General features: G+C 42.7%; 1 protein-coding gene across 5 annotated transcripts in view; it reads right to left on the reverse strand.

Annotated features, from left to right (window-relative positions):
- Positions 1 to 15,060, reverse strand: part of TRIM47 (tripartite motif containing 47) — a 55,553-nt gene that overhangs the window by 40,215 nt on the left and 278 nt on the right. For 2 of the 5 annotated variants that reach the window (XM_033960099.1, XM_033960098.1), the window contains exons 1-4: positions 14,641 to 14,934; positions 12,976 to 13,502; positions 11,071 to 11,166; positions 5,923 to 6,153 (exon numbers count right to left, since the gene is read on the reverse strand). In XM_033960099.1, coding sequence (XP_033815990.1) covers positions 5,923 to 6,153; positions 11,071 to 11,166; positions 12,976 to 13,502; positions 14,641 to 14,785 — 999 coding nt within the window. In that variant the 5' untranslated portion in view covers positions 14,786 to 14,934. Of the gene's footprint in view, positions 1 to 5,922; positions 6,154 to 11,070; positions 11,167 to 12,975; positions 13,610 to 14,536; positions 14,935 to 15,060 lie in introns of those variants that run through there. The other 3 variants (XM_033960102.1, XM_033960100.1, XM_033960101.1) reach the window with 3 other exon arrangements.

The following is a 15,060-nucleotide window of genomic DNA, read 5'->3' on the forward strand; positions in this document are numbered from 1 at the left end:
CACTTTACACTTATCCACGTTGAACCTCATCTGCCATGTCGATGCCCATTCCTCGAGCTTGATTATGTCACGTTGCAGATCTTCGCCAGTAAAGCGATCCAAGATTCTCCAGAATTTGGAAAAACAGAGAGCGCATACTGTCTGTCTCCAAGAGACTCATTTGTCCGATAGTGAACATGAAAAATTGGGATGGGGATGGGTCAAGGAGGTTTATTATTCCATGGGCACAACCCATAGTGCAGGAGTTGTGATACTGTTAGCAAATATCTTCCGTATACTATCAATAGGATTATTAAGGATGAGGGGGGACATTACTTGCTCCTTTATCTTGATGTTCAAGGTCAGGAGCTGGTGATAGTGAACATATATGCCCCAAATGTGTTTAACAATGGATTTTTTCCAACAGTTGATAGGTCTATGTGCTTCATTTCAACATCTTCCCATAATGATGCTAGGTGATTAATATTGTCCTTGATCTGGATATGGGTGGGGCTTCTCCTGCAGATTACAGGCCAGTGAGAGACTTTATACTTAGTTTTGTCATGTTCTGGACTTGGTTGATGTCTAGAGGCTTTGTCATCCAGTGGAAGAAGATTTTACCCATCCAACCATGTCTAGAATTGATTACATTTTGGTTACTTCCTCTCCCCCCCCCCCAAGTAGTCAGAACTGAGATAGAAACACCCACTATTTCAGATCATGCAGTGGTGTAGGTGGAGGTGTAAAGTATACAACTTGGGAACCAAACCGGTCTGTGGAAATTTCCCCATTTTCTTTATTGGGATCAGCATTATAGGGCATACATAATTCAAAAATAGAATCAATTTTTGCTGGATAATGCCCCTGCCACATCAGACCCGGTATTGTTATGGGAAACGGCTAAGGCAGTACTTTGTGGAGACACCATAGCGTATGTAGCCTAGAAAAAAAAACATTCATGGGAACTGTTATATTTGCAAAAAAAAAAAAAAAAAAAAAAAAAAGATGCTTACAAACATCAATTGACTAAATCTAGAACTCAGAAGGATAAAGACTCACTTCAGGTAGCCCGAGTAGCTCTTCAGGTTAAGATTCATGAACATACTATGCCGTCCCATCAATTTTATAGATATGGTAATCATTCTGGTAAATTATTGGCTCTCCCTCATTTTTGTAAGGAGATCTTGCAACAACAAACTTTTATCACAGATAGGGAGTGTCTAACTGAGATCTTTAATCAACATTTCCAGGAGTTTTACTCCAAGCAACAGTCTTCTTCTAGTGCTTTGGCCTCTTGACTCTTTACATTTGCCACAGTTTCTGGGGAAGTATAGCCAGCTTCTACATGAACCAATCATGGTTCTGGAAATTAGGAGGGTCATTAAAGACTCTCTGCTTTCAAATGCCCCTGGACCAGATGGTCTTTCTTCTGAGTTTTATAAAATTTAGCAGGATCAAATTGCTGAACCATTGGAGGCCTATTTTGCTAGGATTGTGTCAGCTGGTACCTTTCCTACCCATTCTAATCATGCTCACATAGTGCTGATCCCTAAATCCGATAGGAATCCAGCTTTTGTGGATTCCTAATGGCCAATTTCATTGATAAATTATGAACTTAAACTAATAGCAAAAATTTTAGCCTTTCGCTTGTCTTCTTTATTGCCAGGGGTGATTAAATCTGGACCAGGTTGGTTTTGTTCAAAGGAGACATACAGTGTGGAATGTGAGGAAGGTAATGGCAGCTCTGGGACATAGTGTCACCCATTCCCTTCCAGCTCTTTTAATAAAGTCTCGATGCTCGTAAAGCCTTTGTGTGAATTATTTGTTTTCAGTTTTAGACAAATATGTAGCCTGTTAACCTGTAACCCATTCTGAGCTCGATAGGGAAAATGAGATAGAAAACAAATTAAATAAATAAATATTTAGTCAAACATTTGAAAATGTTTTAATAAATCTCTCTCTGTGAGTATCTTTTGAATATACCAAACTGCCTTCAAAATGAATCCTATATAATAAAACCTTAGCCGCGCATGCGCACTCCTAACTGCGTGCTTCCATGATCTGTAGGTCTGTGGCCACAGGAGTGAAATTTAATGGTGACACCAGGAAGTATTTCTTCACAGAAAGGGTGGTAGATCACTGGAACAAACTTCCAGTGCAGGTGATCGAGGCCACCAGCGTGCTCGACTTTAAGCATAAATGGGACATCCACGTGGGATCCCTACGAGGGTCGAGTTAAGGAACTAGGTCATTAGCACTCTGACTAAATGGGGTGGGTCAGTAGAGTGGGCAGACTTGATGGGCTATAGCCCTTTTCTGCCGTCATCTTTCTATGTTTCTATGTAAGGATCGGCCAGGTAACAGCTGCGACTCCACCCCCCCCCCCCCCGCCTAGACACACCACTAACACCCCGCGAATCTCTCCCTCCCCCCCCACCCTAGGCACACCAGTAACACGCCCCACCCCTCTGTCTGTGCGCGTGAGTTCTCACTCTTTGCTCTTCATTGCTTTGGTGAAGTGGGAGAGGCCGATTGAACCTCCCTTCGGTTGCTCAGCAACAGGAAGCTGCCAATTCTGGGAGGTGAAAGCAGCGTTCCGGCATGCTACACAGCGAAGGGGAGCTTCCATTTGTTATCACGCACATGGTGCAGAAGCTAAGGGGCTCCGCTTTACACAGTCAGTTGGAGAGGCAGGCCTGGGTGAGTGCGGCCTGGCCCGATTCGTTGTGCTTCAGTTGCTGGGTGGCGGTGGGGGAGGAGATGCTACAAGCGGTGCTAAGAGCTGGCGAGATGGTTTTTGTATTTGAAAGAAGGAGAAGAGCTGGGGCTGCATTGTTATAATTCTTATGCCAGGCAGCTCTTTTTGGGAGGCAGGCAGGCAGGCTGGCATGGGGGGATTTCAATAGAAGGGTGATGGGAGGCAGACAGGGAAGCTGGCATCGGAGGGGTGTGGGGGGTTTCATTGAAACATGCTGCGGGCAAGCAGGCAGACTGGCATGGGGGGGTTTAATGGAAGGGGAGGCAGGCAACGGAGGGGATGGTGGGGGGTTTCAATGGAAGGCAGGCAGGCAGGCTGGCATCAGGGGGGTGGGGTGGTTTCCATGGAAATATGCTGGTCAGGGGGATGGGAAGCAGGCAGGCAGGCATCGGGGGGGGGTTCAATGGAAGGGGAATGGGAGGTAGGCAGGCAGGCTGGCATCGGAGGGCGGTGGGGAGGTTTCAATGGCAGGCAGGCTGGCATCGGAGGGGGGTAAGGGGGTTTCAATGGCAGGCAGACTGGCATCAGGGGGTGAGGTGGTTTCCATGGAAACATGCTACTCAGGGGGATGGGAGGCAGGCAGGCTGGCATCGGGGGGGGGGGGTTCAATGGAAGGGGGCAGGCAGGCAGGCTGGCATTGGAGGGGGTGAGGGGAGGAAGGAGGCACTAAGGACATAGAAAGGGGCACTGGGGGCACTATGGACATAGGAAGGAGGCACTGAGGACACAGGGAGATTCACAGACAGAAAAAATGACAGACAGGCAGCGTGCAAGGAGAGAGAGACAAAGAAAAAAATACCCAGACAGACAGATATCTACTCTAGCACCCGTTAATGTAACGGGCTTAAAGACTAGTATAAATATAAATATATATTACTTGATCTGTGGGTTTGTCTTAGTTGCTTGCCATGTGTGTGCATGCGTGTATCAGCTGCTGGGGTAAAGGGATGTTGTAGCTCAGCTGACACCACAAAGAATGTCAAGAACAACAAGGCAGAAATGTCCCTGAAGACCTTGGCTTGCTCTGGGTATAAGAAGGAGGTGGGGAACTTGCAATTTTGCAAAGTCAGCTGGAGGATAGGGTTCCTTGACCTGGGGGATACAAGCAGTTGAACACTCATCAAGGGGAAGAACCCAGTAAGAGCAAAATATATTGTCTTTTTTATGTATTCTTTTTAAGATGACAGGATATTTCTCTTTCTGAGAAGAGGAGGACATTTCTCTGGGTAAGTATACATTTTTTTGCTCTGAGCTTTGATAATTTTGGGGATAAAAGCTAAATTGTAGGTTCCTTTACATAGACAGCTTAGATGTTAAAAGAGCAAACTTTACTTAGCTAGTTTCCATAGTATAACTGTCTTTATAGTTTTATAGCTTTTAAACTTGAACTTTCTGGCAGGCATGGCAGGGTCTGGCTTAGTCTTCATTAAAAACACAGAAAGACAAACTTTAGAACTAGTTAATAGAGCATACAATCCTTTTCCCATAGTTTTAAATGTGAAATGTTTTATGATAGGTAGAACCTTAACTGTAACAGTCTAAAAGCATTAAAGTTAGGAGCAGAGCTCAAACTTTCTGTTTAAAACAAACAAAAAGTTAGCTTCTATCTTTGCCATAAGAAGCAAAAAGCAGTACTTCTGACCTGAATTAGATGTTAATTAAGGTTCTGTGAGGAAGGTAAAGGTTCTTATTGATATGCAAGGTCAGTTCTGACGTCTGGGAGACGGCTTGTGGGCTGGCAATGTGCAATCGCTGTGCTGGCCCTTCCTTTGAGTTGCGACAGCCAGCAGGGAGTAGCGTCGGTGAGCAGGAGCAACGGCAGTCAGCAGTCAGTCCGAGTACCTCCAATGAGTGGGTCATTTTAAAAAGGTACACTGGGGTGGGTGGATGGGGGTGTTAAAAAAAAAAAAAAAGTTACCTTCTCTTCATAAGATGCACTGAAATTTCCACCCAATTTTGGGTGGAAAAAAGTGCATTTTATGAAGTGAAAAATCCAGTATATCACACAGTTGACTTGCACACATCAAACCCTTAGATTCCCATGTTGCAAATTCCCTCTCACTATGACCAGGTGCAAATTCCGGGTTATATCTAAAAGGGGCAAACCAAGAATAATGCCTATTCTGTAACATGGATCTTTGTACCGTCCTCCATACCCGCAAAGGTGTCACCACAGAGGAAAGACTACAGGGAGCAGCCCCACCCCAACCCCTCCACACACACATAAGATTGCTCAATCCCCACCCAAGGCTTTGAGTCCTTAGCCTGCCATTCAATAATCACTCGTAACTGTGCAGCTTGATAATAATTTAACAGGAAGGGAACCGCCAACCCTCCCTCACATTTGCTCAAATAAAGGACTTGCTTCCCCACCTGAGGGCGGTGACCAGCCCAAGAGAGAAGGTGTATTTTAAAGTGGGTCATAAATCATGGATCACGAACAATGCATTAATATGAAATTTTGTTTCAAATTGCAAAAAAGTGCTAAAGAAACATATAGAATGTTAAAATTAATTTATAATGATGCTGCAGTGACCATGAAGATAGTTTACAAGTGGTTTGAGTAATTTCGTAATGGTTATGAATTAGTTGAAGAGGAGGAGATTGGTATGTCCAACATCAAAAATCCAGAACACTGAAAGAGTAAGCAAAATGATTTGATCAAACAGACAATTGACAATTATGGACATTTCTGAGGAGCTGAACATCCCGTAGAAAATGACCTGAGAAATGGGCAAACGGTTTCATCCTCCATCATGGCAATGCTCCGCGTCACTCATTGCTTCTGGTATGGCAATTTCTCTCAAATAAAAACATTATGGCGTGTCCTCATCCACCTTATTCACTGGATCTGGCGCCGTGTGACTTCTGGCTCTTCCCCAAAGTCAAAATGACCATGAAAAGCAAACGTTTTGAATTGATTCAGGACGTCGAGGCAGAAGTGACAGCGCAAAAACACAAAAGAGGACTTCCAGAACTGCTTCAGAAAGTGGCATGTATGATGGGATAAGTGTGTTCAAAGTGAGGAGGAATATTTTGAGGGGGATTAATGGCAATGTGTTCTTTACTGTAATAAATTTTTTTAAAATTTAAACATTCACAGTATTTTGTGATCACAACTTGTAGACATCTCTATAGTCCGTACTATACATATCTTATTCTCTGGAAAGACCTTCCCAATTTACCTGTATGAAGGATACCGTGTCTGTACTAGGAACTTGCTCCACTTGCTGTTTCAGCTGTCTCAGATTGTCGTATCTTGCTTCCAGTTGCCTTAAATTCTTTTCAGGCTCCTCAAGTATTGACTTCTCTTCGCTCTTTATCAATCCAATCATTTCCTCTTGGTATTTCTCTAGAATTCTAACAGCTTCATCATGATGTTTCTGTACCTCCTCCTTCTCCTTCAACGCTGTGCTCTAGTTATAAAAAATTAAACAAATTCTACATTCTGACATCTCCATGCCCCATGAAGCATATTCCAGTCTATTTGCCTCTTGCATTAGCTTGAAGAGTGAAGAGAACAAAAATCTCCTTTAGATAAATCTAACAATATACATTACTAGCATTACTAAACATTTATATAGTGCTACAAGGGGGATACGAGATCATAAAAACTGTTGTTTCAGGAGGCATATGGAGAAATATCAAAATCAGCTAACATTACTGTGATGCACAGTAGAGAATGACACAGTGGTAGTTACCTATGGCTAGCAAGGGTAACCCACCGAAACAGTGGGGGGGGGGGGGAGTGCTCACTGCGGGCACAGGGACAAGGCCATCCACCGCCCCATGGAGCGGTGAACGGCCTTGCCCCCGCAGTTAAGGGAAAGAAGGTGCGCGGTCACCGATAGCGTGCAGCCCTCTCCCGACCGCCGGCCAAATCTATCTCCCTCCCCCCCCCCCCTTACCTTCGTGGCACTTTAGAAAATCAACTGAAGCCAGCAAAGCCTGCCTGTGCTGCCCTGCAGTCGCGTGTGTGTGGACGGAAGCTTCTCCTCTGACGCAACTTCCGGTTGTGTCAGAGATGAAGCTTCCGCCTACACACATGTGACTGCAGGGTGGCGGCACAGGCAGGCTTCGGCGGCATCAGTTTCTTTTCTTTTTTCTGTTTTAAATTTTTTATTCATTTCCATACATCAACAAGTGTAACATAGAAATTTAAACAATCTCATCAAACATACACTTGAATTCCTTTCATGTACTACTGTAAAACAATATATTATTCTGTACTTATAAACAATAATAATTGAAATATAGGTATTACCCAATGTGTATAATAGTTGTTGTTAAAATTTATACCCCTGTTTTCCCTCCACCCCTAATACACATAACAGTATAATAAAATATTGACAAATATTTTATGAGATAAATTGAATATAAATTGAAACCCACCCCCCTCCCTTCTTAATAGTAATTTTATTATGGGAAAATGATTTCATTCATTACAGAAATCTGATAATGGTCCCCAGATCTTCTGAAACTTGCCAAAATAGCCTCTCTGTGTTGCTAATGCTCGCTCCATTTTATATATATGGCATACAGAATTCCACCAGAAGTTATAGTTTAACCTATCGTAATTTTTCCAGTTATATGTAATTTGTTGTACTGCTACTACCCCAGTCAATATAAATAAAAGCTTGTTATTGTTTGAAGAAATTTGACTCTTTGCTCTCATTGCTGTGCCGAATAAGATAGTATCATAAGTTAAGGCTATTGGATTTTCCAACATCCTATTTATTTGAGGCCAAATTGAATTCCAAATTAGTGATATGAATGGACAATAAAATAATAGATGATCTAATGTCCCAGCCTCCAGATGACAGTGCCACCATCTATTAGACCTAGAGCTATCTAATTTTTGTAAGCGAACAGGGGTCCAAAAAGCTCTATGCAAAAGAAAAAAACAGGTTTGTCTCATAGATGCCGACACTGTACATCTTAACCTCCAAGACCAAAGTCATGGCCATTGAGATGCAGTAATCTGGTGCTTAATCTCAATGCTCCAAATATTCCTAAGAGTATGTTTTGTTTTTTTATTTACAAATTCAGATATTAATTTATACCACCTTGCGGCCTGGTGACCCATAGAGTCCATCTGAAAACAGAAGAATTCTAGGCTATGATAATTAATAAGACTATTCCATTCAGAGAACCCTGCCTGAATGGCCTGCTTCAATTGCAACCATCTAAAATATTGCAATTTATTTAAACCAAATTTATGTTGCAATTGTGAAAACTCAAGCAGTTTGCCATTTATTATTACATCTTCTAAAATACGTATTCCTGCCAACATCCAATGTTTCCAGATGATTTTAAAACCGCCGACCTTGATCTTAGGGTTTAGCCAAATCGTTTGAGTTGTTGATTTATTTATTGGAATAGGAGTTAGATTACTTATATATCGTAAAGTTTTCCAGGTATCAACAAATATTTTGTGTTCTTATATAACCTTGGCATTTGGATACTAACAACATGACCAAGATGCAAAGGAAACATGAGTCTCCATTCAACCAAAACCAATCTGGTATATTATCAGTGGGCTCTGGGAGGATCCAATACATACCTTGACGCAGAATATAGGCTTGATGATACCTATAAAAGTTTGGAAAATTTACCCCTCCCTCCACAATTGGTCTTTGCAAAGACACTAAAGCAATTCTAGGAATTTTACCTAGCCAAATAAATTTTGTTAAAGCCCTATTCAACTTTTTATAAAAAGACCCCTGAAAGAAAATTGGTATCATTCCCATTTGGTAACAAACTACAGGCAAAATCATCATTTTTACAGTTTGTACTCTCCCCCACCAAGATAAATGCAAAGGATTCCATTGCTCACACATTTCTGTTACCTTCTGTAATAAATTTTTCTCATTAACTTTCATTGTTTCATCCACTGATTTTGCAATCCAAATTCCTAAATATTTTAAACCATCTTCCTTCCAAATAAAAGAAAATGGATCAAATAAACCTTTTGTACAATGTATATTTAATGGGAGAACCTCCAATTTATTCCAATTTATCTTATAACCTGAAAATTTTCCAAATTTCTCTATCAATTCAAGCAAACATGGAATGGTTGATTCCGGATTTCTCAAATAAAGCAATATATCATCCGCATATGCTGAAACTTTATATCAGTTTCTTTTCTAAAGCGTCACGAAGGTAAGGGGGAGGGAGAGAGGTAGGGAGATAGATTTGGCCAGAGGTAGGGAGGGAGGGAGGGAAGGGATCGCACGCCTTTCCTCCCTTAAGTTTCTTTTCGCCACGAAGGTAAGGGGGAGGGAGGGAGATTCTCAGGCCACTGAAGGGCTGTGAGGCGGCGAGAGGGAAGGGTAGATGCTGCAGGGACGGGGCGATGAAGGGGACAGGGCGGTGAAGGGGACAGATTTTTTCTCCCTATGTTATTCTCTAATGCGCCGACGATATCCTGGTCCTCATCGAGACCGACGCGAACCTCACCAATCTCGCAGCTAACATTTCTTCTTGCATAACCAAACTTCAATCCTGGGCTCACACTGTACAAATGAAATTGAACGAGTCCAAAACTAAACTACTTTGGCTCGGCCCTAAACTTGATCAATTACCCACTTCCATCCCACTGCCCACAGGCTCCTCTCTACAGCTGGAATTCTCTAGCAAAGTTCTGGGCATCACCATAGATTCATCATTATCCTTCAACGACCACCTCAACTCCCTGATAAAAAAATGCTTTTGCAGCCTTCACATGCTGAGGAAAGTGAGATCCTGCTTCCACCAAAAACACTTTGCCGTCCTCGTACAATCCATTATCCTCTCCAGATTGGATTATTGCAATTCCATTTACCTAAGCTTAACAAAGAAAAGCCTCCACAGACTCCAACTAATCCAGAACACCGCGGCCAAACTTATCTTCTCAAAAAGTAAATTTGACCATGTCACACCGCTCCTATCCAAACTCCACTGGCTTCCCGTTATTTCCAGGGTCTACTTTAAATGTGCCTGCCTAACCTTCAAGATCCTCCACGGTATCCTTCCTCCTTTTATCCCTCTATCCTGGAATTCCTCAAATCCAACCTCCACTAGATCCACTCAAAAATTAAAACTATCCTACCCCTCCTTAAAAGGCATCTCCCTTGTTGGTAAACTTGGCTCTTCCCTCCCTTTCAGAATCACTCAGCTCTGGAACAGTCTCCCTTCCCCTCTCCGCAATTTGAGCCCCCTTCTACCATTCCGTAAGCATCTGAAGACTTGGCTCTTCTCCAGAACGTAACCCCGTCCCGCTCCTGGCACTCTCACACCAACCTCTCTTCTCTCATACTTATATAATTCCACTGGAGTTCCGTTCCTTCCCTAACCATGTAAACCGTGTCGAGCTCCATCTGCGGAGATGGTGCGGTATATAAACCCAAGATTTAGATTAGATTAGATTAGATTAGATTTTATGTCTGTGTTTTGTTTTAGATTTTATTATTGTGTATTTTGTGATAATGATTTTATGGGTGCTTTTTTGTGCTCCACTTAGGTTTGATAGGTGGATTATAAATACTTTAAATATAGCACTGTACAGTATACATGACTTCCTGCTTTGTGGCATCTTCAGTCTTGTAAAGACAGACAGACAGACAAAACAAGACAAAGGTATCTAGAAAGAATGAGGGAGAGCATTTAAAAGTCTCAGGGTGGGTTTCCCTATTCTCTAGTAGCTGTGTTCACTCTGAAATAATACTTATCTTGTATGCCAGTATAAACTTGTAATTTTCTGTTATACTTCAGCTAATTCTAGTTCTTTCTACTGCCTCTTTCAAACTCTCTCCTTGTACACCCTCAACTATTTTCAGTTTCCTTCCTTATCACCCTCAAGCAACTTCATTCAGAGTTATCTTCAGTGTACTTTGACCAACCACCAGATGCTACTGTGAGCTGCACCTAGGCCAGAGCCATTGGCTAAATTGCTAATAGACTGACTGTATTATTGCTACCTGAATATAGTTATGGAGCCAATCTGAAAGACAGCAAAGAGGTCTGGAAAACTAAAGAGGCTCATTTTCAAAGAATTTAAGACTTACATATGTTACTAGGTAACTTTGTAAGTCTATGTGCTTTGAAAATGATCAGAAAAAACTGCTCAAGTTGGGGGGGGTTAGCTGCTCATGGTTTTCTAGTTTGCTTTTCAGATTTTATGTGGGTTTTGTATTGGAGGGAGGGGGCGAGAGATCTGAGAGAGGACTTAGGTGGGTCGTTGGGAATGTGCTGTTGCAATGAAACAAAGCCTGCTCAAGTACAGGTGTGCTCTTCGAGAACAACCCAAAAATCAGTAAACCCTGTGGAAAATAGGCTAAAGAAATTCAGCATACCTGTGCAAGATCCATAGCCTTTCTGGTCTCGGTGATGTTGGCTTCTAATTTCTGGATCTGGTCCTCTACTCCTTTCAACATTTCAGGCTTCTGAGACTTTTTTTTGGAAAAAGGCATTATGTTAACAAACCACTTTAAATAAGCTACTTAAGGTTTTTCTTTATACAACAGCCATATTGACAATGGAGCTGGTGCTGATCTCTCATCACTCCTGCCCCCACTGCACCACCAATGCTTTAAAGGCAGTAGTTCCCAAATTTTCTTGGGTCATGGCACTCCTATGCTACACGTTGCCTCTCAGGTCTCCCGCCCCCTATGGTAATGAGTCCTATTTATGCTGGTGGGGATGCCCAAGCTGAAGAGGCTTGCTGGCCAAGGCCCAAGCAAATTAGTGGCATGCTTCAGCTGGCATTTCCACACATACCCTCCTCATCTCACCCCCTTCCATCCAGCTCCTGCCCTCCTTCTCTCACTCCCCCTTCCATCCAGCGCCTGCCCTCCTTCTCTCACTCCCCCTTCCGACCAGCCCAAGTCCCTTCTGTTTCTCCCCTACCCCCTGCCATTGCTGCTTTTCTAGACCAGCAGCAGTAGCAAAACAAACTACAGCCACTGCGGGGAAGGGCTCTTCATTCATGTGGCTGCCAGCTGTGCCCCGAAAAAAAAAGTGATGTCTAAGGGGGCAGGACCATCAGCTGCAGGTATGGAGAGTCTGGACCCTTGATGGCTACAGTTTGGTTTTCCACTGTTGCTGCTTATTTAGAGAAGCAGCAGCTTGGGTGGTGGCAGAACGGAAGTGGAGAAAATATGCCGCAGTGCCCTGCGAGTTCATCTTAGGGTGCCGCAGCCCAGAGTTTAGGAACTGCCATTTTAAGGTAAGCCCAAGGGTGGAGGTGGGGCCTCAGACGAGACCTATTTGCAGAGTGGGAGGGAGAGGGGAAGCACCAGAGAGCGTCTGTTTCAGCCAAAAATACACTTTTATTTTGGCTGAGACCAACCCCCCACAAAAAAAAAAACTACCAGAAAAAAAGGACAGAATTAAGAGTTTTGGCAGCAAAACTGAAACTTGGTTGGCCTCTACATGAGTGTTCCCAGGATTTAGGTACAAATGTTATAGAATAATGTCATTTGCATGGTTAACCGACATTAGTTGGGTGCCAGCAAAGATAGACACGAGATGCATACTATACTAGTATTCTGCAAAGGGCACTCTCGTTTTGTGCGAGATGGCCCTTACAGAATATTATTAGTGTGGATCTTCCCAGCATCTAACTTTTGGTGACATTTGCTAAATTTTCCCTAGGTGTCACTTTTGTGTGAAGGTTAACACTCCCTCCATTCAGCACTGCAAAGAGTCCCTCTGTAACATCCCCAGCCTTATGTGACGCAGGAAACAGAAGGTAGGTTTGGGAAATTAACCCAAATCTCCAACAAAGTCTATGGACTGCACCATTAAACAGATCTGAAACATCTTCCATGAGAAATCTGAATAGTCAAAAAACTCCAAAGTCAGCAGCCATAATCCAAGAACTCTTCATAGAGAAGTTTACGCCTTGGGAAAATCCAAATCAGTAGTTAAATATGGTGCATATCAGATTATATCTTTGTAAAAAGTTTTGCTAATGGGGCTAGACAATTTGCATTAGATCTTTTGAGTATAAGCTGCTGCAACATCACCACATTATTAATTTACACAATCTGCTTCAAAATGCATCCTTTAGGGATGTCACATTGAGAGGGTTGTGTCATTTAGCCAGGGGTTGCAGTGAAGCTGCCTTACACACCAGACAGCGACCTTAGAACGGAGGGCAAAAGACACAAACTGGAGATGAACCTCTTAGTGGCAAAGAAAATATGAATTCTGGAGACTAACCCCCCTCCTCCTAACCTGAGATTGTCATAGCTTACCTCTCTCTCAGCTTTTTCCTGCTCTGCTGGCACCACCTCATGGTCTTGGTGGTCCTGGCATGCACATTCCTGGCAAATGCATATCTGATCAGTCTTGCAGAAGCCCTCCATGGGTTGCAGGTGGACTTTACACACACTTCCAATGTGTCTCACAGGAGCCACCAGTTGGTGGCTCTGGAAAACAGAATTCCTGTAATGAGGTTGCAAGTGAAAAGCACAGTATGAAACCATGCAGAATAGGCAGGATTTTGCAGCCTTCTTCTGTTCTTCAGTGCAGTAGTCACACAGAACATCTTGGGAAGACGGTGGAACCTCTGTATCCGCCACCTGCCTCATTGGCTGCCGGCATTCCAGCAATTCACACAGGGTAAGATTTTTCCTAAGTTCAGGTCTGAAAGGAAAACTGATCCGGCAGAGAGGGCAACTGACTTCCCAGCCAGCCCTGTTTGCATTATCCCAATATCCTCTAACACACTCCATGCAGAAACTGTGCCCACAGGGAATTGTAACAGGATCCTTCAGTACTTCTAGGCAAACAGAACAAGTAAAAGGGTCACAGGCTTTTGCCTCCAGCTTGTTATCCATCCTGTGTTAGGAACAGACTGAGCAAAGCGCCAGAACAAGAGCCGAGCACCTGCTTGCAACGAAATGAAACTAACTGACCTTAGGCAAGAAACGAAACTTAGTAAAAGCCACAACCCCAGGAAGTGATGTAATCACCACAGCATTCTTTCTGATTACTCTTTTAGCCAAATATCAAAGACTTAAAAAAAAAAAATAGCTAAGATGCATGCAGTTTACACAGAAAATAAAAACTGACGAAACTCATCACAACCGTCGTCCTCCGGACAAGAACTCAGACCCCGCCCCCCCGCCCAGGACAACACAGCTGCCAGAGCAACCCCTTTAGGGGAAATCTGGAGATTTTGTGATTTTCCGACTGACCGGGTTTCCATCTACGGAGCCCTTAATAAATTAGCCAGGCTCAATGTTTTAAAATATACAGAAATAAAGGCTTACAAACAAAAATAAAGACATACAAGCATGTGTGCATTTCTTGTTCTTATGTTCATGTTTATGAATCGTTTGCATTAAAACAATCTAAAATTTCAATAACTATTTGAAAACAACAAAAAAAGTCAATACTGTACTTTTTTAACAACAGTGCTTGGATGGGTGGGGGGAGGGAGGTGTATTTTGAGGATTAAAATTACTTAATTATAATATTGTAGTCCCATAATATGTCTTATTGTATTAATAATTGGGAGGAGGTGGGAGAAAATGATTTATGTATTACTTGTGTAATTAATAGTGCGTTTTCTGCAGTATTTTATGTTCAATTAATTGTATTGCATTGTCAAAGTTTGAAAATCAATAAAGATTAAAAAAACAAAAAACAAGTCGTGTGTGGTTGCCGTTTTAAGCCACGTGGATGCTAAGAAATAGAAGCTAACAAAATAAATAATGTACAGTGATGACTTTTTTTTTTATTTAATTGGACTAAAATAAATACATTCCTTGACCGGCCTTCGGGAGTCAGAGACGAGACCTAAGATATCACCTTATATTATTTCTTGTTAACCTTTATTTCTGACAGGATTAACACGGCAACCGCATATTTGGACAGGAGTAGGTAAACAGAAATCCGGGAAATCCTGGTTTTACCTCTCTCTTTGGACCCGGATTTCAATTGCGTTAAACGAGAATCCGGGCGATCCTCTCTGTCGGTCCCGCCCCTTATGACAGGCTCTTCTCTTCCTGTGTGGGCGGACCGGCAGGGAAGGAAATAAGAAGTTGCTGGGGGCTCCATGTAAATACATAGCAAAAGAGGAGGTCTGCTCTTAAGGCAGTCGGATCCTGGAAAAGCCTGAAGATCCTGCTTTTTTATTTTCTTACCAGGATCTAAGTCAGCGTTTCCCAACCCTGTCCTGGAAGACCATCAGCCAGTCCTGTTTTGGGGATAACCCTAATGAATATGCATGAGAGATTGGCATCTAATGGAGGTGAAAGGCATGCAAATTTGCTCCATTAGGGCTATACTGAAAACCTGACTGGCCGGTGGTCCTCCAGGACAGGATTAGGTAA

Source organism: Geotrypetes seraphini, chromosome 10, assembly GCF_902459505.1.
Source record: "Geotrypetes seraphini chromosome 10, aGeoSer1.1, whole genome shotgun sequence".
Classification (NCBI taxonomy): domain Eukaryota; kingdom Metazoa; phylum Chordata; class Amphibia; order Gymnophiona; family Dermophiidae; genus Geotrypetes; species Geotrypetes seraphini.